This window comes from Gopherus flavomarginatus, chromosome 13, assembly GCF_025201925.1.
Source record: "Gopherus flavomarginatus isolate rGopFla2 chromosome 13, rGopFla2.mat.asm, whole genome shotgun sequence".
Lineage (NCBI taxonomy): Eukaryota > Metazoa > Chordata > Testudines > Testudinidae > Gopherus > Gopherus flavomarginatus.
The window spans coordinates 28926194-28947728 of record NC_066629.1 but is presented as its reverse complement, the minus strand read 5'-3'; the positions used below and the strand labels follow the sequence as shown (position 1 = coordinate 28947728).

The following is a 21535-nucleotide window of genomic DNA, read 5'->3' as shown; positions in this document are numbered from 1 at the left end:
TTATTACACACTATGCATTATTATTTATCATTACAGTTTTACTACATTATGCAAATGGCAACACTCTTCCAAGATCTCACTTTCGTAGCTTGAATCACTCTGAATAAGCCTGTTATAAGACAAGGCTCCTATGTTTCATCAAGGAGTATCAGATGTGAAACAGCATGAAGTTATTTAAGAAGCCGACTCAGAGTTCCTCCTACATAAGCATTCAGATCTTGAGCAGTCCAGGCAAACAACACACATTACAACAAAGCTTAAACTTGTTCTTCATAATAATTAAAAAAAAAACAAAACCTAGCTGCCTATTTAATTTTAAAAACAGCAAAAAATATCCACCTCCCTTTTTCTTATAAGGAGTCTTGAAGTTTAAATCTCTTCAATGTGATAGATATGCTTGCTTTGATCTGCTTAGCTTTTGGAAGTCCAGGGGCTCCAGGCTGTTGGCCCCAGGCTGCTCGGGGTGCCTAGGGACAGCTCTGTCCACCATTAGGGAATTTTTCCCCGAGAACCCCCTGTAACATTTTGCAAACCCCTAGGGGTTCACGAATCCCAGTTTGGGAACCATTGGTCTAGGAGATGGAACTCCCTTATTGGGGGTTCCTCCAGGTCAAGTTGGAGGCATACTGGCAGTGCATGGGGTGGAAGCCTGCCTTATTGCCCCTGCTGTGTGGAGTGGATTAATACTGAAGTCAGTCTCCGGGGTTGGTAAGCAGACATCTTTAATCAGCACTAAACTCAGATCTTTAAAACAAACAAGACTCTTGGGGGAGCTTGTTGCAAAGTGAAGTTGCCCCCTGCATATTCATAAAATCTTAGGGGAAATGCGAGAGACCCACATGGTAAAAGGACTTAGTTCAATTGTTGCCTAGGCTATGAAGAACATTGATGGTTCTTGGGGTACCCAGGTTTGAGAATCACCTTGTTACTTCCCTGGCTGTAGCATGAGGGACATTTGCTTGTGCTTAACTGATTGTCAGCTCCCTGATACCGCTAGTCTATTAGCCACCCAAGCACACACCTCTGGGCTATGCCAACCGTTACTTTGCCTTGCAGGTTAACAGTAGGTTCATCCCAGTCCCTGAGCCAGTTTGAAGTATTCACTGCAGTATCCAGACCGTTATCCACTGAAGATTCTCAGAAACACCAGGTCTGCTATCCTCAATGGAACAGTGTACATACTATGCTGTGTGAGTCAATTTAGGATCAGCACCTGACTTAATATCACAGCACTTGTATATCTTTATAGTGAAAACAAGAGTAAGTTTATTATCAAAGACTACAGATTCAGGAGACAGTAAAGATATTGGGAACAAAAGATTACATATAAATACAAATTACATGATTTCTAGAGACTAAACTTAAGTAGTTAGTTAACCTATGGTCTAAAGAAGTTTCTCACCCAAAGACTTTAGCAGCATCTTCAACCTTGGTTGAAGGAGAGTCTGTAAACACACTTTCTGTTTACTTCCTAGGTACAGGGTAAGGGAATTATAACCATCTCATGGTTTGTTTTTCAAGTGTGCTGCTGACTTCATTTTTCTTCAAACGTTTATATGTAAAGGGACATCATTGTGTTAGTTTACAATGCTTAATTTACATCCAACAGAGATATTGATAAACATCTTTTGTCTGAAAGAAAACTTTTCTCTCCCTCTGCTGGTGACGCCTGCATTCTTAGATCATGTATCAAGGTATTTCCAGTATATATACATAACTCCATATATGGTATCTCTACATACATTTCACAATGATATTAATGATCAGTGTGACCCTGACTTTTATTTAAGATTTCACATGATGTTCTTCGGTGAATCAGAATTAGGACATTTCTATAACCACCTTGCCAGTTAGCTTTAAGAGGTTCTTGGGTCTTGTCCCTCCCTTCTCACATTTATCTCCAGACTTCTCCTTGTCCAGATCTATTCTGCCCCCAACAATCTTCTATTCATTGAACTTTTTGAAACTTTGCACTTTTAGAGAGAGGTAAGCGACTCTGTATACACAATTTTTCAGAAGGACAGTAGAGTTGAGGTCTGTTGTTTCTCCCCTCTATATATTATTTATTTTAAAACATTTTTGCTGTTAACAAGCGTGTTATGTCTGGAGAGACAAATCCACAGTTTTGAGAACTGCAAAACTAAACATCTCTAATGGTATCTTCTAGACTGAGCACTGAGTCCCATTAAGTAGGTAGAAAGATTAACCTGAATAATCTATACAGAAGCCACTGGAACCCCATAAGATTGGATTCCTAATCCATGAACTACTGGAACTCTTTTACAAAAGTTTTCTTAAACATTACCTGAATATATTGTCTCATACTATAGAATTAGAATTTATAATTTCTATTCCATGATGAGAGTTTTTTTCCTCAAAAAGCATTTTAGCAAAAAATCCAATTTATATTAAAAAATCCGATTGATTTTTATCTACCCTGGTTCCTTCTGTTTCGTCTATCCATCCATGGGTCAATCCCCACTCTCTCCCTGCTCTTTTCCTTTTCTGGCCTTCCCTGTGCCCTCATGAGGTGCCTGGTGTTGGGGCTTGGAATATAAGTCCCTCCACACAGACCTTTTTCTGTAGTGTACGGTGTACTTGTTTGTTCTGTTGCTGAACTCTCTTCCTTTCCTCCCATCCTCACCCCATGATGGGGTGCACTACTGCCATATGGTGCCATAAGAGCCCCTGAAGCTACCCCACCCTGCGCCAGAGACTTGAACTGTTATCAGTAGGTTAATATCAATAAAGACAGTTTTCAGGCTGTGTATCTGAGAGTTAAAGCTACTGTAAATAGTTCCAAATAATTCTTTGCCAAGGACTGTAGAAGCAGACACACATCTTGAAATCTAATGCTAGCCCCCCCCCTTAATGCATGCAGTTTATCTCAGACTTTGCTTCATAGACCTTTGCACAGGTGGGTGAAATCTGATGCAACTAACTTAATGATTCAGCAGAAGAGCAAACACTTCATTCTTCTCCTCTCAAATGGCTTGCTCTGCAAGGATTTTGGTGACAGCCTGGTGCTTTTTTGTTGGCATCTCTGTTTCTGTGCCAGGATGGCAAGAACTGGTCTATGGGCTCCCACCTCCTTGTGAGAGGTAACTACTTCCTGGGTCCATGGGGAGTTGGTGGGTCTCCTGGTGACTGATCTTGGGGCAGGGACATAATCTAATTATTTTGCCAATAAAGTGTCCTGGGCTGTGCTATACAAGTAAGAGCTGTTTAGATGCACAGTGCTGGTAGAAGTTTGGGAAGCAATAAGAATATGTTGAGAGTGACATGTAAGGTGTGTGTGTACATCTTCTAAGATCTTTACTCCTTTTCCCTCCCCTCCCTAGCCCTCCTAGGGGCCCTATGCCTTCCCTTTGCTGGTGTGCATGATCCATCGCTCCCCTCTGCCTCTGTTTTGATTGCTAGCTCTGCTGGGTTGTATAGTTCTGTTTGCACAGAGCCCAGCATTGTGGGGCCCTAATCTCAGCTGGGCCTCAGGCACTATAGTAATACACAAAATAACTCTGAAAGGTGCTAGATTGACAGGTGGAGAATGATCAGTATCCTATAGCACTCACCTGTGTCAAGTAGTTTTGTGTAAATGCAAGGGTTCTGTAGGCTGAGTTCTGAAAGGAGTAGGGAAAGGATGGTGCAGTGGAAAAGGCACTAGCCTGGGCCATCAGAGACCTGGGTTCAGTTTCCTCAGGCTCCCTTTGTGACCGTGGGCATGTCTCTGTGCTTAAGTTCCCTAGTTATGACATGGGGATAATAGCACTGCCATACCTCACAGGGGTGTTGTGATAAATGCATGAAAGTGAGGTGCACAGATACTACAGTGGTGGGAATAATATAGGGAGTCAATGAGCAGAGATCTGGTTACTGAAACTACACTTTTGTGCCAGTAACTCTGCAGCATCCCTGTGCTATGAAATTCAAATCTTGAATGGCTAAGGTAGCTTAATTTTAGCATAGTCTATTGAGCTTTTGTTGCCTGATTGTTTCAAAGCCAGTTTGAAGCTGCTAAAAAGGGTGGTCCTTCTCTCCTCCTGCTGCTTGTGTTAGAGAAGTTCTCATTGCAGGAAGGGTTAGGATCTGTTGGCTAGGTCAGGAGCCTTATATGGGGAACCCTTAGATTCTGCCCTTGGTCACTTTTCCTCTCTCTTTCTTGACTTCCTCTGTAATGTGATTTGAGGCCTTTGGATGGAAAGCACTGTATCAGTTTATCTTTATGGCTAGGGTAACAAGCTTCCCATTTTAATTTACCCTCTCCTGTTTGGAAAGAGTGATTGGGCCCCAATGGATGAGGTTTAAATACGTGTGGACGGCAGAGGGGGGGTTAAAAAATTGAAAACAATTGACATAATTTCTGTGGGTGTAAAATAAATATAGCTTGAGGAACAAAAGAGGTAGGTGAAGCTCAAGCCCAGATGCTGTAGGAATTGGATCAAGGGAGGAGAGTGCTGGTCATATGCTGTGGGGTAGCATATTTGTGGGAGGAGGGAGCAGCGGAAGCAGAACTGTGGTAGGCTGGAATCTAGCTTGCAATTTGTACCACATTTATAAGGCAGAAGCAGAATACTTGTTTTAATTGGGCCTATTTCATAAAGCTGAAAACAATTATGAGCTAAATCAGCTAGGAGGAAGAATTTTATCAGAAGCATGTGAATGATACTTGGTAATGATTTAAGAACACCTTAGATGCCCCAAAAGCCACAATCCTACAATTGAGGAAGAAGGCCATAATGGTTTAAAAAAAAAAACTGACCTGTTTTAGAGGGAAAGTGAAGGCATCTATTAAAATATATATAGCAAATGGAAGAAAAGGGAAGTTGATAGTTAAATAAATAAATCAATAAAAATCAGAAGTTAGGAATTGTGGAAAACTGATAAGAAAAGTAAACGGATACAAAGAGGAATCTATAGCTAGCAGAGTTAAGGACAATAAGGAGTTTTCTAAATACATTAGGAACAAAAAGAATCCTGACAATGGTGTTGATCCATTACTAGATGAAAATGGTAGAATTGTTAATAATAATGTAGAAAAGTCAGAGGTGTTTAAATATTTCTGTTCTATAATGGCGGGTGCGGGGGACAGATAGTATAGTGATAGTTTCATTATATGGGGGTGATGTTTTTCATTCCACTAGTATCTCTGAAAGATGTTAAACTTAAGCTGCTAAATTTGGACACTTTTAAATAAGCAGGTCCAAATAACTTGCATCCAAGAGTTTTAAAAGAGATGGGTGAGGAGTTTGCTCAGACAGGCCATTCATCTGGTTTTAAACAGGACAACCCTGCTTTTCTAAGGTTTGTCACCGATCTGATACTGAGACAAAATCAGATGTATTGGACAGGGGATGCTGTTTTGAAAACCTTTTCTAAGGTTTGTCACCGATCTGATACTGAGACAAAATCAGATGTATTGGACAGGGGATGCTGTTTTGAAAACCATACTGCCCTGATCCCGCTGCTGTGACCTTGCACACATGGTGCCTGCATGGTCAAGTCAGGAGGAGTGGGGTCACACAGGTGGGGTTAGGCCAGTGAAAGAAAATAGAAGTAAGGAAATAGGTTAACAGTTGACAAAGCATGAAAGCACAAGTGGCCTTGTAAATAATACATAGCTAGTAGATAAAGAAATAGTAGGAAGAGGGGTATGTGATAAGCTTGCAGCTTTGCTTACTAGCACACTTTATGGTGCGTGGACAGCTCGTCATCTCTACAGGGATTGGTTCACAAAATTAGTAAAACAGCCGTGAAGTATGTGATACAATGTAGAATGTAATGTGTATGTGTCAGTGTACTTTAGAATATGAATATAATCTGATTTATAATTATGTACTTTGGAGTTGTTATGCTCCCTAACCCATTCCCTACATCTGAGCCTGATCACCTTAGGGATAACTTTATGAAATGCCAATAAAGAAACCTTAGTGACAAGTCCAGATTCAGTCCAAGGTTTTGGATGCCAGAGAGCTAGATAAAATGTTCTCCTTGAACTGGACGAGATGTTCTGGGTAAGGCTAGTGGATAAGGCCTCAGCGGGAATCCCAAGATTAAGTAAAGCTTTAATTTTAGCAACATTTCCTTGTTCCTTTTTCCTTCAGCTGGGAAGTTTTTAGAAGGAAAAATCCTGTTTGGCAGTTTCTTAGATGGCATCAAAGATGGTAATAACTTCTTGTTTACCCAAAAGGACAGTTGGTTGAGATGGGCTACAGCTGCTGCTGTTGCTGTTAGTCTGAGCTCATTCTATCCCAGCCATTTTCTGGGATTCAGCTGGAAGTGATGGGGTGGTGATGTCATCTAGAGTCTTCTCTTTGGCCCAGTCAGGTCAAGACATACCCCAGGATTAGGACAAAGAAGATACAGTATCCCAGAAGGGGTGGGGGTGGCAGCAGTGAAAGGCTGCCCCATCCATTCTTTCCTCAAGAACTCAAAAATGGAGTGATGGGCGGAATATCCTATCCCCTTATTGTTTGTTCACATGTATGGCTAATATCCAACATACCAATTTTGATTGATTAATTTACCGTTCTACATCTTCTGTTTTTTACTAGGCGTGATTTCAGCACAATCCTGGAGTTATATCATTAGGCCTTTTTGTTTAGATTAGTTCAGTCAGTCTCCCCTTCCGTACCTTTTCCCGTAAACATTTGTTCAAGGTTAATGTGACACTTTATGAACTTTCATATACTTTTTACTGTTGAGCTCACAGTTAGAATAAATGTGTAAGCCCGATCATCACATTAGGATCATGCTCTTAGTGACTGTTCAGACTGCCTCTGACTTTATGCTATTTCTGTGTCTCTCTTGTGTCTGTGTGGAAGAGAAACACACCACTATACCAAACAATCCCCAGCAAAGCCCCCCACCCACACTGAATGTTGTCAGGAGTCTGTGTTTTAATTTGACGCCCCTATTGTATCTTAAGTTTATTTTGAATGAAGTTTACACTCACCAGTTTCAAAGTAATTTAACCCAACCTATAATAGTAATCTTCTCTCTCATTTCAGTATGATTACTCTGTGAAGAGTCTTTGAGTTTCCTGTACTCTTTGTATAGGTTAAAACAAACAGACAGGAAAATGTGATAAAACAATCCCAGAGAGAGGCAGGGAGTTGAAGGCAGGACGTGGAAGTACTTTAAACCCTAATTAACATTGATAGGGTTCCAAGTAGGCAGTGTCCCTTCAAACACGGCGGGGGTAGTGCCTGACTGGTGTATATTGCCTGCCCTTCCATGTCACAGAGCCATGCTCTAGCCAGGCAGTTTTACAGGTCTGTTATGTGGTTCTGTGAATAGTTGTAACATATTTTGGTCCTGTTTGTCAGGTGAGACCAAGTCATAATTGATTTTGCAATGTAAATGGTCTCCTAGGCACCATCCATGCCTAAGAGTTAAGGGACCACATTTAAACTCCTACAGATTAGTGGGTTTAACAGGCCTTGGCTGGCTGACTGTGTAACCGGTTACTTGCCCCTTCTCCCCTCCCTCCCCCTCCGTTGAACACAGTTTGGTGCGGTGTGTGTGTGGACTGGCCCCTGCCTTAAGGCTCCAGCATGTCTGGGTTGCTGTCTGTGCTGATAAGCCTGTATCATGCTGCAGTTAATGAAGCAGGTTGTATCTAGCAGAAATAAGCTTGTTGCTTCCTGAGGAATTGCCTGGACCACATGGGTTAGAACAGGGGTTCTCAAACTGGGGGTCGGGACCCCTCAGGAGGTCGCAAGTTATTACATGGGGGGTCGCGAGCTGTCAGCCTCCACCTCAAATCCTACTTTGTCTCCAGCATTTATAATGGTGTTAAATATATAAAAACATGTTTTTAATTGATAAGGTGGGTCGCACTCAGAGGCTTGCTATGTGAAAGGGGTCACCAGTACAAAAGTGAGAACCACTGGGTTAGAACATGCCTGGGTATGTGTGTATGAATTTCACTCCTTTTTTTCTCTCTCTTCTCAGCCACATTTACTGCACTGGGGACCTCCTGAAGCAGGTCCAGCTGGCCAAGCTCTTCTCTGATGACAAACACTTTGTTGACATGCCATTGCAGGAGTCTCCAGGTCAGTAATCGCAGTCTGCCCTAGGGCTACAGAGCTGTTGTGTTTACTCTTTCCCCTTCTGTCAAACACCTGCAGTCTAACCCCACACCCGCCTGTTGGTACAAGCTGGGGCCCTGGGCCCATCTCACCACACATACAGGATGATTGGGAATTCTGGTACTAATGCACAGGTGTATTAGTGGGAATAGTGGCCCTGTGCCCTGGTACATACTACACCAAGTAGTCACTGTGCCTTCACCATTCATGGTCCCCTTGTTCGCAGATTCGGCAGAACCTCAGCCAAGGCCGTAGACAGTGAAGGCTGTTTTCTTTTTCCCAGAACTAGTTCTGAAGAAGTTCCAGCAACTAGTGAATGTGACTCCAGGGGGGATATTGTCCAAAGAGCAGCTGCAACAGTTTGTGAGCTCATCCTTCAGTGACCCTGGACAAGAGTTTGAGCTATGGGAACCTCAGGACTGGATGAGCAGGTACAAAATAGAACCCAAAGGGGTCCTTGAAAGAGTGAGTGCAGCATGATGAGCCTCAGCCCTGGTGATGGGAGTAAGGGAGCTAGACTGCACTGTGCTGGCCTATGTTGTCCCACTCTGGAGGCAGGGGTTGATTTACAACTTTCTTGGGAAGCAATGAATTTGTTTTTAGTACCTGGGAGATGTGATAGCTGTAATCAGTGCTCCCTATTCACAGTGCTGCCAATGTACCTCACCCTGACGTGCAGCCTCCCTCCTTTTTCATCTCTGCCAATGCCCCTCCATCCTGACCTGCAGATCTTGCTGATAGTCAGGTCTTTGGCTTGGCTTTAGCAGAGGCTGCCAGTTGTGATGAAATGGACTAGAACATGAGATGGGTGTTAGCCTGAAAAACCAGTTATACCTCCAAATCCATCTGTGATCTACTGACGATTGAAGCTTAGGTCTCTAGAGCTAAATTGCTAATTTAGCCACATTCTGACTTGTGCACTGCGGGGAGTGGGAGCCAAGAAGGGTGCTGTGACCCATAGATTGCTGCACTGTATCAGGCAGTGTATGTCACATGCAGTTTCTGGAAGCAACCCTTGCCTGTGGTGATTAGGTGCTTGGTTGTGGTTGTCTCCTCTCTTGAGTATGTTTCCTTCTTTATCTTCTAGCCCCCAGATTTTAGCCAAGATTTCTGACCAAAAACTCCAGGCATGGGCATCGGATTTGAATGCCAAGTGGAAATCCCTAGGGAGAAAGGTAGAGATATGTGGGGGGGACCCTGATTCTGTGCGCTGTGAGAAAGGTAGAGATATGTGGGGGGGTGACCCTGATTCTGTGCGCTGTGTTTGGAAAGAATGCAAGTGTGGTGAAGATTTGGCCCAGGCTAGTTGTGGGGGCTGGAGGAGGAGGAGGAGGGGCGACTGGCTCAGGGAGCTGGGGGTTGTGGGTCATGGGGAGTGGCGACCAACTTGGATCATCTTTTTCAGATCAAAGATGACGTTAGGACTCGCCCGATGTTTTACTCTCAGATTTATGTGCCGCACCCTGTGGTAGTGCCCGGTGGCAGGTTCATTGAATATTACTACTGGTGAGTAACAGCTGGTGTGTTGGAGCCTTGACTTGGTTACACCTCAAATTGACTTCACTGCAGCCACAGCTGGAACTCTGGCTCTGCCCCATGCCGATTGAGCTGGTGAATTTTTGCTGAGCCTGGCTGTCACCGGCACTGTTCTCCTGGCCAGTATACATGGGGGTTGTTTCAAATAATTGTACCTGCTAAAATGATGTGACAAACTGTCCTGTCACACACTAGATGCGGCCATGACTGAAAGGTGTGGGTGCAGACACACTGTCCTCAGCCCTGGCCTGAATCCCAATGCTCAGGAGAGTGTTGGGTGTGAGCATGGACCATCTTACATTTGGTTCATGCAGAGCCACAAGCCCAAAGCATCTGGTATCGCATGTGCAACTGCTTTTGTGCTGCAGGGATTCCTACTGGGTGATTGAAGGGCTGCTCCTCTCTGAAATGGCAGCCACAGCCAAGGGGATGATACAGAACTTACTGTACCTGGTGGAAAGGTGAGACCCTGACCTAAGGCACTTAGAGAGAGGAGTCTGACTGGAGGCTCGCTACCTTCCTCCCTTGACTCTGAAGCCACTCCTTCCCTGTCCAAGCATGAGGAGCTGACCAAGTGACACAGCCATGGCTCTGGCAGTGCCCTCTGCTGAGAGGGTGTCACTTTGAGGATGCTTGCCCGGGGACCGTTGTCATGAGGGGCATACGTCATCTTGTCCTCCAGCTTTTGCCATCTCCTCACAGTTGCGGGGCCCTGCTCCGAATGCAGTGTGGGAAGTGGGGAGGCTTCTGCAGGGCCCTTCATCTTCCTCCCCTGGGATTGTGTAACACGTGGTCTCTCCCCTGATGGGCAGGTATGGGCACATCCCGAATGGAGGGCGAGTCTATTACCTATGCCGGAGCCAGCCACCTTTCCTCACTCTGATGATGGATGCCTACCTGGCCCATGCCAATGACACAGAGTTTCTCAGGTGGGCATGAGGTTCTGCTAGGCGTCACCAGTACCCTGTATGTCCTAGGGGGCAGGGGTGGATTCTCCTTACCTCTCTCCCCCATGGCTGGTGCCAATCCCTTGAGCTCTCCCTCAGGATCAGGTCCAGATGGCTGCAGAGGACATGGGTTGGCACCCTGTGTGACAGGTTAGATCACAGAAACACCCTTGGGAGCTGCCAAATTATGTGCCAGAACTACCTCTGCTCCTGTTTTCCCTGCTAGCTCAGGAATCCAGCACCCTGTCTTGCTGAGCCAGACACTCCCATCTGCTTCAGCAAAGACCCAGGGTCTGAATTACTTGCCCCAAAACTGCAGGTTTACCTGAAAGCAGCTAACAGAAGTGTGCTTGTCTTTAAAGCCCAGATGCCCAACTCCCAATGGGGTCTAAACCCAAATAAATCCGTTTTACCCTGTATAAAGCTTATGCAGGGTAAACTCATAAATTGTTCGCCCTCTATAACACTGATGCACGCTTGTTTGCTCCTCCCCAGGTATTAATAGATACTGAGTTAATTAATAAGTAAAAAGTGATTTTATTAAATACAGAAAGTAGGATTTAAGTGGTTCCAAGTAGTAACAAACAGAACAATGTAAGTCATCAAGCAAAATAAAATAGAATGCGCAAATCTATGTTTAATCAAACTGAATACAGATAATCTAACCCTCAGAGATGCTTCAATAACTTTTTTCCTCAGACTGGACACCATTAATGGCCCATACTTTGCATAATTACAGTAGGCCCTCAGAGTTATATTTCATATTTCTAGTTTCAGATACAAGTGTTACATTTATACAAATAGGATGATCACACTCAGTAGATTATAAGCTTTGTAATGATACCTTACAAGAGACCTTTTGCATGAAGCATATTCCAGTTACATTATACTCACTCATTAGCATATTTTTATAAAATCATATAGGCTGTAACGTCACACCCTGTAACCTAAGGTGATAAGGCTCCCCCATCTCCTATGGCACCAATGAGGATCTTGCATAGCAGTGAGGGTGGGCACTCTCTGCCTTTGCAGACAGGATGGGACTTGGAGTGGCCATGATTCTGTCCATTGGGTGCTCCATACTCCAGGTGTCTGTAACTCTTACCCCCACCTCCTTTTCACAATAGGCAGAGCCCCCTCTCTGGGTGCACACATGCCCCTGCATATGCCCTCTCCTCCTCTGAGATTTCGCGCTCCAGGCCCCCATGAGCCTGGCTAGTCTGAGCAAGAGCTCATTGCTGTAATATTGGGTACAGCATTGACACATGAGTCCTCTACTGACTGGTCCCAGGGCCAGCGTGGTCTGCACTCTGCTTGGCCAGCATGTGTTGGAGGCAGCAGGAGCATTGCTCCAGGTCATGGTCTGTGCTGTTTATGCCCTTCAAAGTATACACTGAGCAACATCCACTGGGAAGTTCCTTGGAGTGGTTCATTCCCTACTGGGCTTCCTGTCCCCCCCAGTTCCTGGGCAGACCCATGACTGGGTGATTTGTTCCTCATGGAAAGAGACTGCTCCGTGAGGAGACACTGACCATTCCTGTGGTCTGATTCCCAGGGAGAATATCCATCTGCTGGAGGTAGAGTACGAGTTCTGGCAGAGGAATCGCTCTGTGAGCATCACAGTTGGGGACAGGAATCATACTCTGAACTACTACAATGTCCAGATCGGGGAGCCCAGGTACCATCCGAACAAACACCATCTAATGGAGTTACACTAGAGGAGGAGACAGGACTCCTGAGTTCTATTTCCAGCTCTGCCACTTACTGTGTGGCTTTGGGCAAGTGACTCACGGCCCCTCCCATGCCTCAGTTTCCCCAGCAACAGAGGGGGATAATCATCTGTCCCACCCCCCTCTTTTGGGGGCTATTGCACATGCAGGTCTCTCGCAAAGCTCTACAGTGGCACTGAGTATGTTCGACAGACCATTCCCCATCCCCTGTGATGGAGACAGGTGCTGATGGACATGGCTGTGTTGTCTCTTCCCAGTCCTGTCCTGTGATAGGACAATGACATCCCAGTGCAGAGTGGGCTGTCCTCCAGCCCCTGCAGAAAACAAGCTGCTGCATAGAACCGCGCCTGTCCCAGAGCATGCACAGGCAAGACCTGCAGCTGCAGGCAAAGGTATGGCCTCTTGTTACCCTGAGGAATGTGTCCCTTGGAGACTTGAGGGTCCACTCGGCAGCCAGCACGAGGAGGCACTCTCAAGCCCAGCAGATGGGTTGCTGATTGAGATCTGGAACTGCTGAAGGTGGGCTGAGGCTGAAGCAGTGCCTTATGGAATTCGCGCTGCCCTCAATGTCCAACAGGGTCATCACGCAGCCTGGCAGCTGGTCCTTGTAGGACCACTGGTAGGATTTCACTCACAACCTCAGCGTCTGGCTTCCCCTGTGTAGAGCCACTGTGAGACCTGGCTCTGCATGCCAGGCATCTGAGCCTTTGCCTGCTTAGGGCAAGGAAATGACTAAGAACTGGACTGACCTGGTGATCTCTCTGTCTCCCAATCTCTGTCCTGCAGACCAGAGTCCTACAGTAAAGACTGGGAGTTGGCAAGTGACTTAAATGAAGGTAAAGAGAGATTTCTGTGATGACAGATGCTGTCCCTCTAATGCCCATTAGAACAGAGCAGCCTGTGCTGCCCTTCACTGACTGCACTTAAATGTGGGCACCCATCTGCCAGGGGAAGACAGGGAGAGATTTCTGAGAGCTGGGGTGGGGCTCGGCTATGGAATTTGCATCTGTGGGAGGTGAGGCCATGGCACAGATGTGGTGGCACTGGGGGTTAGGTTCCTTTTGGCCATGGCGTCTTGTGACCACGTCTGTCAATTCTCCAGGACAGGATTTGTTGGGGCTCCCCAAGCTTTGTGCTCTAACAGTTCCTTCTTTCTAAGGAGCCTTGGGATGGAGCTAAGAAAGTGTGATAAAGCTGCTTAACCCCTGCTCCAGCTGAACCAGCATGGCCCTTATATCTGTGCTTGGGGGTCAGTGCTCTGGCCTAGGGTCCCTGCTCTAACAGAGGCTTCTATCCTCATTGCCCCAGTCTGGGGACCTGGTTCCAGCTGCATCCCATCAGAACCTGTGTTCAAGCCCCAGATTGCTTCTCTGCTGTTTCCTGCCAGTGGTCACCCTGGGCAGAGGTACTAAATCTTCTGCCACAGGAGACATTGAGTCGTATCTATGCCAGTCTGTGTGTCTTGCAGATGCCAGGCAGGAGCTCTGGGCAGAGCTAAAATCAGCAGCAGAGTCAGGCTGGGACTTTTCCTCTCGCTGGTTCCTCTCCTGGCCTCCCCCACTCCCTGCGACACTGAAGGATACCAAAGCCAGCGCTGTAGTGCCAGTGGATCTGAATGCCTTTCTGTGCAAGACCGAGCACCTGCTGGCTTCATTCTACAGGATACTGGGTAAAGAGCCTGGTGGGAAGTGCCTCCTGTGGAGATACTGATGCCTGCTGAATCTCTTTCCTCCCCCCCCTTGCCCCCTCATGAGACAGGGTGAGACGCAAGGTGCTGTTATTGGGGCAACATCCCCTGTGTGGAGAAAGGGCCCAGCATCCTGTAACAGTGCTTCCCACAGAGCAGCTTGTGTAAACAGCAGTGCAACATAGTGGCATCTTCCTGCCAGTGGGAGCAGGAAGTAGTTTAACTCTTCTCTTGCCCCAAGCAAAGCCACTTTGCTGCTCACTTCATTTATTTCTGTGTTTGTTTAATTCTCAGGTGCTGGGAGCCTAGGGAGGGCATCAAGTATGTAGGGGATGGGCATTGTAGGGATCAGTTTTGTCTAGGGCACCTGCCTTTCCCCATCCTGGGGCTGTGTCAGCAAATTTCCAGTGGGCTGGAAGGAGCTGGAAGACTGTAGCTGACTCTGCATGAGCTGGAGTGGGTTTCAGCTTCCTCCCCCTCTAATACTGAACAAAGGCCACAGGCCATGCTGTTCAGAGTGCACTGGGACTAGAGTCTGCAGTGAGTGCTGCCATGGGCCACAGCAAAAACTGAAGCTGCATTGCACTGTAATTAATCTGTGGATGCTCTGCAAACCCCTCACTAGTGTAATCAGCCATTTTCTCTCTCTCTCTCTCTCTCTCTCTCTCTCTCTCAGGAAACACCACCAAGGCTGCCCAGTTCCAGGTTGCTCTGGAGCGCAGGCTCGAGGCTGTCCAAGCTGTCTTCTGGAATGAGGCTGCTGGAGTCTGGCTGGACTTCAACCTCCTGAAGAAGCAGCCAAACCCAGCCTTCTACCCCTCCAACCTGGCACCCCTGTGGACTGACTGCTTCTCAGACCAGGCTGCAGCTGAGAGGGCAGTGCGGTACTTAGAGGTGAGCTGGGCTCCTGTAAGAGTCCTCACCTTAACAGACGAGTGTCTCCATTAGCCCATCACGTGGGGAGTGTTCCTTGCAGACAGTGGAGGGTGCCACATACCTTCCTATTGAGCCTGGCACATGCTGTCTGCACAGAGCTGAGCAAGGTAGAGCTGGAGCCCAGTTCTCATGTGGCCCTGTCCCGTGTTTGCCAGGAGATTCCCAGGGCTTGCTTCTCTAGCTCAACCCACTAGTGACCCCTAGAGCCCGCTTCCTACACTGAGCCATGCCTGTTCCCATCCCAGAACATAAGAACAGCCATACTGGGTCAGACCAAGGATCTATCAAGCCCAGTATCCTGTCCTCTGACAGTGGCCAGTGGCAGGTGCCTCAAAGGGAATGAACAAACAGGTTATCATCAAGTGATCCATGCCCTGTCACCCAATCCCAGCTTCTGGCAAACAGAGGCTAGGGACTCCATTCCTGCCCAACCTGGCTAATAGCCATCGATGGAGCTCAGGAGCTTGGCTGGGCTAGAGGTAGCTGACCAGATTAGCCAACAAAGTCCTGTCTCCTTATATCTCTTCCGTGGCCTTCTGTCTCCTGGATGGTGACTCACTGGGGAGCCCAGTGCCACCACTCAATATGCTGTCTATGTTTGCAGGGGAGCACAGTCCTGTCCTACAAGAACGGGCTCCCTACCTCACTGTTCAGGACTGGGGAGCAGTGGGACCTGCCCAATGCCTGGCCTCCACTGCAGCATATGGTGATTGCAGGTAAGGATGCTGCTGTGCTCATATCCATAGTTTGCAGGACAGGAAGCCCACTGGAAATTTTGCTGTGTTTGGTATCAGGCCTCCAAATTATTTTAGGACCTGCCCCTTGTTTCCTTGTACCTTGTCTCAGCCGTGCTGCAGCTCTGGGTATTGCATTATGCCTCTCTCAGTCCCTGCCCTCCACTCTGCTGCTGCTTTGTAGCCTTGTGGATTGATCCTGTTTCTGTGGGTTTAGTTCCTGACTGTGCAGCAGCTGCAGGTCAGGCTGGGAGCTCTGCTGTGAGCCCAAGTGTCACAGTGCCATCTTGGTTTGGGGGAGACTCTCCCACTTGGGCCTTTCCCAAACTGCTGCTACAGCAGGCCATCCAGCCACTGATACTGCTTATTGGAAAAGCCAGGGGGCACTGATAACCCTCCTCACCTCTGCTTGAGAGTCCATAAGCCTGAACGGCCTTGATCTGTGGCCTTCACTAGGGCAAAACCCATCGGGTTTGGGTCCAACCTGTCAAAGCCTGCTTTTGGAGGAGGTGGTGGAGGAATTGTACAAAGCCCCTGCCACTGCCATGCTTGCAGGGGTGGGCTTGAGCTCCAGTGAGGGCTCTAGTGTCACCTCTTGCAGGGATGGACAGGCTAGTGTTTGCAGGACCAGGTCCCTGACCTTCTGGCATTTATCTGTGTTGATAGGTTTGGCCAAGTCCAGCTCCTTGAGAGCCAAAGAAATTGCCTTTGATCTGGCCCAGAACTGGGTCAGAACCAACTTTGCCTTATATAAGAAGTACCAGGCCATGTTCGAGAAGGTAAAGACATTGGTGGTCCCGGACAGACAGGCTGCATCCCCTGCGGGTAGGAGCTTGTCAAGTGGAATTCATGCACACACCCTGCCCTGTGACCCTGGGCAGCTTGTGGTGATTACCTCAGAGTGCCTAGTGCTTGCATGGAAAGAGTCTGGGCTGCTACCCTAAAGGAACCTTGTCTTGTTTTAACCTTTTCGTTGTCAGTTTGTATTCAGACCAGGGCCCCAGGTGTGGAGCCACCAGATCTGATCTCGGACAGTTCAGTCTGAGTGGACTTGAGCAGGGGCAAATGTGGCTGATCAGCCACAGGTCTCCCCTATTGTGCTGGCTGGTCTTGTCATTCTGTCCCTTCCCTCCTCTTCCAGTGCTGCTTTCTGCCCCTGCCTGGTGTACAGCTTCCTCTGCCTTAAGCAACTGTGCTCGTGAACACAAAGAGCTGGATTCTGTGCCTGCCCCTCTTTCCCTGGACTCTATGGGGTGGGAACATTCTAGCCCCCACTCTAATGGTGCTTTCTGAATAATGGTCTTTTTCCTCAGTACAACGTGGACGGAGATGGGAAGCCAGGGACAGGAGGAGAGTACCAAGTCCAGGTAAGAGCATGTACTGAAATGCTTCACTGCCTACAGGTTGGGGATGTGTGCTCACAGAATCTCTCACTAGACATGGAGGATGTGCTCTCCTCATGGGGGCGAGGCCCCCCGTTTTGCCTCTAAATTGCTGGGCTGGAAGCTGCTGCTGGGGTTGATCAGTCTCCATGCTGCACATATGTGTGTAAGCTCCTGCCCTGGATAACAGCATGTGCCTTGCTAATGCTGCATTCTCCCCTGCTAGGAGGGATTTGGCTGGACCAATGGTGTAGTCCTGCAGCTCTTGGATCTCTATGGCGACCGCCTGACTTCTGGCTCCCCCTCTACCCTCTTCAGGGCTTGGATTGTTGCTGCTTGCCTCTTCCTCCTTGACCTGAAATGGTAGGGGAAGTGGTTTGGGCTCCCAGAAGCAGAGCCAGAGGAGACAAGCCCATTATGTACTGAACAGTACCCTGGCCTTGTAACCAGTTAGGGAAGAGAGTGTGTGGCAGCGGGATTCATCGGGGCAGCCACCTCTTTCTCTACCTGCTGGGACAGCGAAGCAGCCACAGGTGAACGATAGCTGTGACTAAAGCCCTGTGCATGCAGCCCTACTGAGCCCCCTACCTGCAATTCTCTCATGCTTTTGCTGTTTCATTAATGTTTATCAAACTGGTCTTTGCTGTCATGCCTGCCTTGGTGGTTACTGGGATAAATAGGGGCCTGATTCTGGTGGAGGTCTGTGCTGAGGCCCCACATCCCCTAGTCTCAGGACAGAGTGTAGATGTAGGGGCTGGGCATTAATGGTCCCCGATCCCCCTGGTGGTGTTAGCCATTGCAGAGATGACATCCCTGAGAGTGTGTGTGTTGTTTATCCACCAGGGGCCCAGCTCACTGCCCACCACCGATCCTTTTATCCCTTCATTCTCACAACGTTCCCTTTGTGCCACCCGTCCACATCCCCCTCATTCAGAGAGATGATGTATAAATAAATAAACTTGTAGAGTTTGTTGAAGAATTTCTTTTGTCTGGACAGCCACTGAGGCTGTCACCCTTCTGAACTCCATAGGAGCAGGGCAGGCGTCTTCCCAGCACAGTGCCTACTGAGAACCCTTTGGCTCAGGGCCCAGCTGGCTGTGGTCCAGAGTGGGGAAGGTGGAAACAACCTCAAGTCTGTTACTCAAAAGGCTTTATTGTTTGCAGTCTGTCTACAACTACTGAAAAAAAGAGGCTGGATTGGCAGCTACCTGCCCCCAGCCTAGGTGAGCAGAGGGAGGTACAAACTAGACAAAAGGAGTGCCAGCAGTGGCACTTGTAGGAATTCAGATACCTAGGGTTAAAAAAGATATTTGGAAAATAAGGATTTCAAGGTTATAACAGCAAGGTGGGATTTAAATAGTCTTGTTCTTTCAAGGAATTTTCAGCTGTGTGAAACTTAACTCTTCACTATGCCCTAGAGGAAAGCTGTGGAAATTCCTAGCTGTCAGCTGGGTTTTGCTAATGGGGGTAGATATAAGTAGCCACTTTAAAGGGGCATAAGCTATCAAGGGGCCCAATTTCTTAGCCACTCAAAGCACCAGTGCTGTCACTTCCACTTCTAAAGTTGGAGCAGCTTCAGAATTGGATAGTATGGGCCCAATGCTGCAAGGGGCTGTGCACCCTCAGCTCTCTCTCTGGGACTTTGAGGGGGCTCTGCAGCTCGCACCATTTGGTCTTTACCTGTGAATTTAGGCTCTGACTCCCCATGAGGCATGTGCAGACAGTTAACTATAGGCACCTAGATTTAAGAACCAGGCTCTGTATTCTTCTTGCCCTGCCCTCCTGGCATCTCCTTTGGGTGAGGCACTTTTTAAAGCTCACAGTGTCAGAAGAAGCAGCAAAGAATCCTGTGGCACCTCAGATGCATCTGAGGAACCCACGAAAGCTCATGCTCCAAAACATCTGTTAGTCTATAAGGTGCCACAGGATTCTTTGCTGCTTTTACAGATCCAGACTAACACGGCTACCCCTCTGATACTTAGCGTCAGAAGAACAAGCCACTGGTTTCATTAGACTGTACCTCGGTGCCTAGTGCATGAGAGAGATCACAAGCCTGGCAGATATAAATATTCCCCCTCATCCCACAGCATTTGCACACCTGGCACAGTTACTTGTAGCTTTACGCAACACCGTAACCCATGAGAACCTTCCAACCAGGCACCTGGCCTGTGCTGATGCCCAGACTCTGAGGTGGTCAAGGCACAGGAAAGCAGAGAGATGTCTAGCATGGATAGACCCCTCACTGCAGTAAATCTGGCAGGACGGTGATGGTGCACATCCTGGCACCTGCAGCAGCCTTGGCACTGTTGAGCATGGCACAAGAAAAGGAAACAAGTCAAGTAGACAGTGGAGCAAACTGGGGTCTGGTCACAGGTGCTGGTAGGATGTACTAGATGTGTCTGTGATGCAGTTGTCATAGTGATGCCCAACAATCTCCCATTTAAAAAAGTGGCAGCATTTAGATAGCTTAGTTCCTTAATCCAACAGCTTCAGGCCTAGTTTGCACTGGAACCCGTGGGATGGTCTTTGGCAGCTCTTCGGTTTTGTACCTTTCAGCCTATTGATATGTTTCCACTGAAGAATAAAAAAGTCTGTTCTGTACTATTACATATATTAAAAAAACCCTCTTGGCTAGGCCTCTGTGCCAGCCTTTCTGCACACCTCTCTGTTCCATCTGAGAGTGATTACACCATGCCTGGGCACTAGCTAGGCACATGCCTTCGCTCTTATCACCCACACTGCATTTAAGAGAAAGCGCAAGGCATTTGGTGCAGGCGGCAGGGAAAACGCTACAGCGATTCCACAAGGAATGGCTACAATATGAAAAAATAAGGATTTTGTAACAAAAAACCATAGCTTTACAGGGCTGATTTTTCCTATTTTTGTAACATTCCCCTCCTCCCTCCCACTGAAAAAACCCAACTCTCCCACATTTATTCAAATAACAACCCAAAGCTCTCTTGGGAAAAAGGCAAGAGTGCTGCACCTGGGGCCAGGCCCCTCTAGTCAGCAGGCAGGTTTAACCAACCAGGGCCTAAAGGGCATGACACAGGCAACATCTGCATGGGAGGCAGCGCCTCTGTAGTCAAGATCTTCTTGCTGCAGGCTAAACACCCCAGGTGATGGGGATGGAAATGGCTGTCTGCTGTATCCAGGTGGTGGTGGGGCCTCCAGTTCATCTTGGCACTGTCAGTGGGAGAAGAGGAGAAGGCAGGTCTGGAACAGCACCACCGAAAGCACTCCTGGTCCCCATCAATTCATGAACTGGGTGTAGCCCTCTGCTCCAGTCACAATGACATCCATCCAGATCCTCATGGCCTCAGCTGATGGTGCCACCATGTAATAGAGGCGGTCGTGGGTCTTGACGCAGAAGGTAAGAGCTGGGTTGGGACTCTGCAGAGGTGAGAGAAAAACATGGGGAGCTTGTTCCTGCAGTAACTAGGGAGCCAGCTCTTCCCCCAGTGATAGAACCGATTTCCCCCCACACCAACAGCAGCCTAAGGCCTGCTGAGGACTTTTCCAACTACAGCTAGTGCTCCAGCAGACAGGGAGGGGAAGCAGTGCTGAGATTCAGCACCATGGTGAGCATTTGCAGCTCCTTTGGTAAATGGGCCCTAGGGAGGCAGTACAGGTGCAGGAAGGCACATTGGTCCTTTATCTTTGTGCCACTGCCCTGTGAGGCACAGAAAGCTGCTGTGCTACCAGTGCAGGACCAGACAAAGCATCACCATCATGGAACAGTGCTGGGGACTTTTTGCATAACAGCAGAAAGCAACAACCAAGCTGACTACTGCCTGAACAAGGCTAGGTCAGAGGCTCAAGCCTGTACACCTGCCTGTCATGTTGCCCAACTCCACCAATCCTAGAGAGAGGGGGCAACCTGCCTGAGGTTCATCTGCCTATATGACATGACACTGAGTGAGCTTCTACCTGTAAAGACAAATCCTAGTCACACTGACATCAATAAAAGCTTTGCCTGATGGAAGTAGGATTTGGCCTGAAGAATGAGGCAGCAGCTTGAATGAATGGAGAAGGGGAAGATGAAGTAATAGGATGTCCTGAGATGATGGCTCTCCAGGCACCTGAGATCTGCAGACACAGCCCTGGAGGAGGAATGGCTGCAAAGGGCAGAGATCTCCCAGCACATGGAGAGAAACCCAAAAGCTGAAGCTACTATATTGACTTATCATTCCAATCTACCTGTGTTGTCAGACTAGAACAGCACTGAGGACAACAGGTTGTGGAGGATGGAGCTTACACAGGATTAAAGGCTCCACTCTGCATTAAACAACCAGCCCGTCTGAGAGCCACTGCAACCTACTGAACGGAGTCAGGAGCCTGGGGGGCTGTCCCCGGTGCAAACATGGCCATAGCCAAGTCAGATCATCTCTGTGCCTTGACTTCCCAGTTGATAATACATTCTTCCTACAAATCCGGTAAGTAAGGCAGGGTTGTGCTCCTAGAATCAGACCAATCACACAGCACATTCCTGA

The 21535-nt window shown here is 47.8% G+C and overlaps 2 protein-coding genes across 13 annotated transcripts in view; one reads left to right on the top strand and one right to left on the bottom strand.

Moving 5' to 3' along the window:
• Positions 1-1146: 1146 nt before the first annotated feature.
• Positions 1147-18011, top strand: TREH (trehalase). 2 transcript variants are annotated; one of them, XM_050922086.1, is made up of 15 exons: positions 1147-1190; positions 7954-8054; positions 8374-8521; positions 9178-9265; positions 9496-9596; positions 9995-10087; positions 10439-10555; positions 12129-12251; positions 13090-13139; positions 13772-13972; positions 14667-14884; positions 15531-15642; positions 16327-16439; positions 16974-17027; positions 17269-18011. In XM_050922086.1, the coding sequence occupies exons 1-15, from the start codon at positions 1165-1167 to the stop codon at positions 17407-17409; spliced, it is 1686 nt and encodes a 561-aa protein (XP_050778043.1). In that variant the 5' UTR covers positions 1147-1164; the 3' UTR covers positions 17410-18011. The 2 variants fall into 2 exon arrangements, with proteins under 2 accessions (XP_050778043.1, XP_050778044.1); XM_050922087.1 differs by lacking the exons at positions 1147-1190; positions 7954-8054; positions 9178-9265 and having other exon boundaries at positions 8416-8521.
• A 914-nt stretch (positions 18012-18925) lies between these two features.
• PHLDB1 (pleckstrin homology like domain family B member 1) overlaps positions 18926-21535 on the bottom strand; it is a 105860-nt gene continuing 103250 nt past the window's right edge. For all 11 annotated transcript variants that reach the window (XM_050922074.1, XM_050922075.1, XM_050922078.1 and 8 more), the window contains one exon: positions 18926-20435. In XM_050922074.1, the coding sequence (XP_050778031.1) occupies positions 20295-20435 (141 nt within the window). In that variant the 3' untranslated portion in view covers positions 18926-20294. The remainder of the gene's footprint in view (positions 20436-21535) is intronic.

Bases quoted from the DNA above. Each gene is read 5' to 3' on its own strand.
- TREH (XM_050922086.1), top strand. From the start codon at position 1,165: ATGGAACAGTGTACATACTATGCTGT. The intron at 13,140-13,771 runs GTAAAGAGAGAT...TGTGTCTTGCAG, and splicing joins GGCAAGTGACTTAAATGAAG to ATGCCAGGCAGGAGCTCTGG. The intron at 17,028-17,268 runs GTAAGAGCATGT...CTCCCCTGCTAG, and splicing joins GAGGAGAGTACCAAGTCCAG to GAGGGATTTGGCTGGACCAA.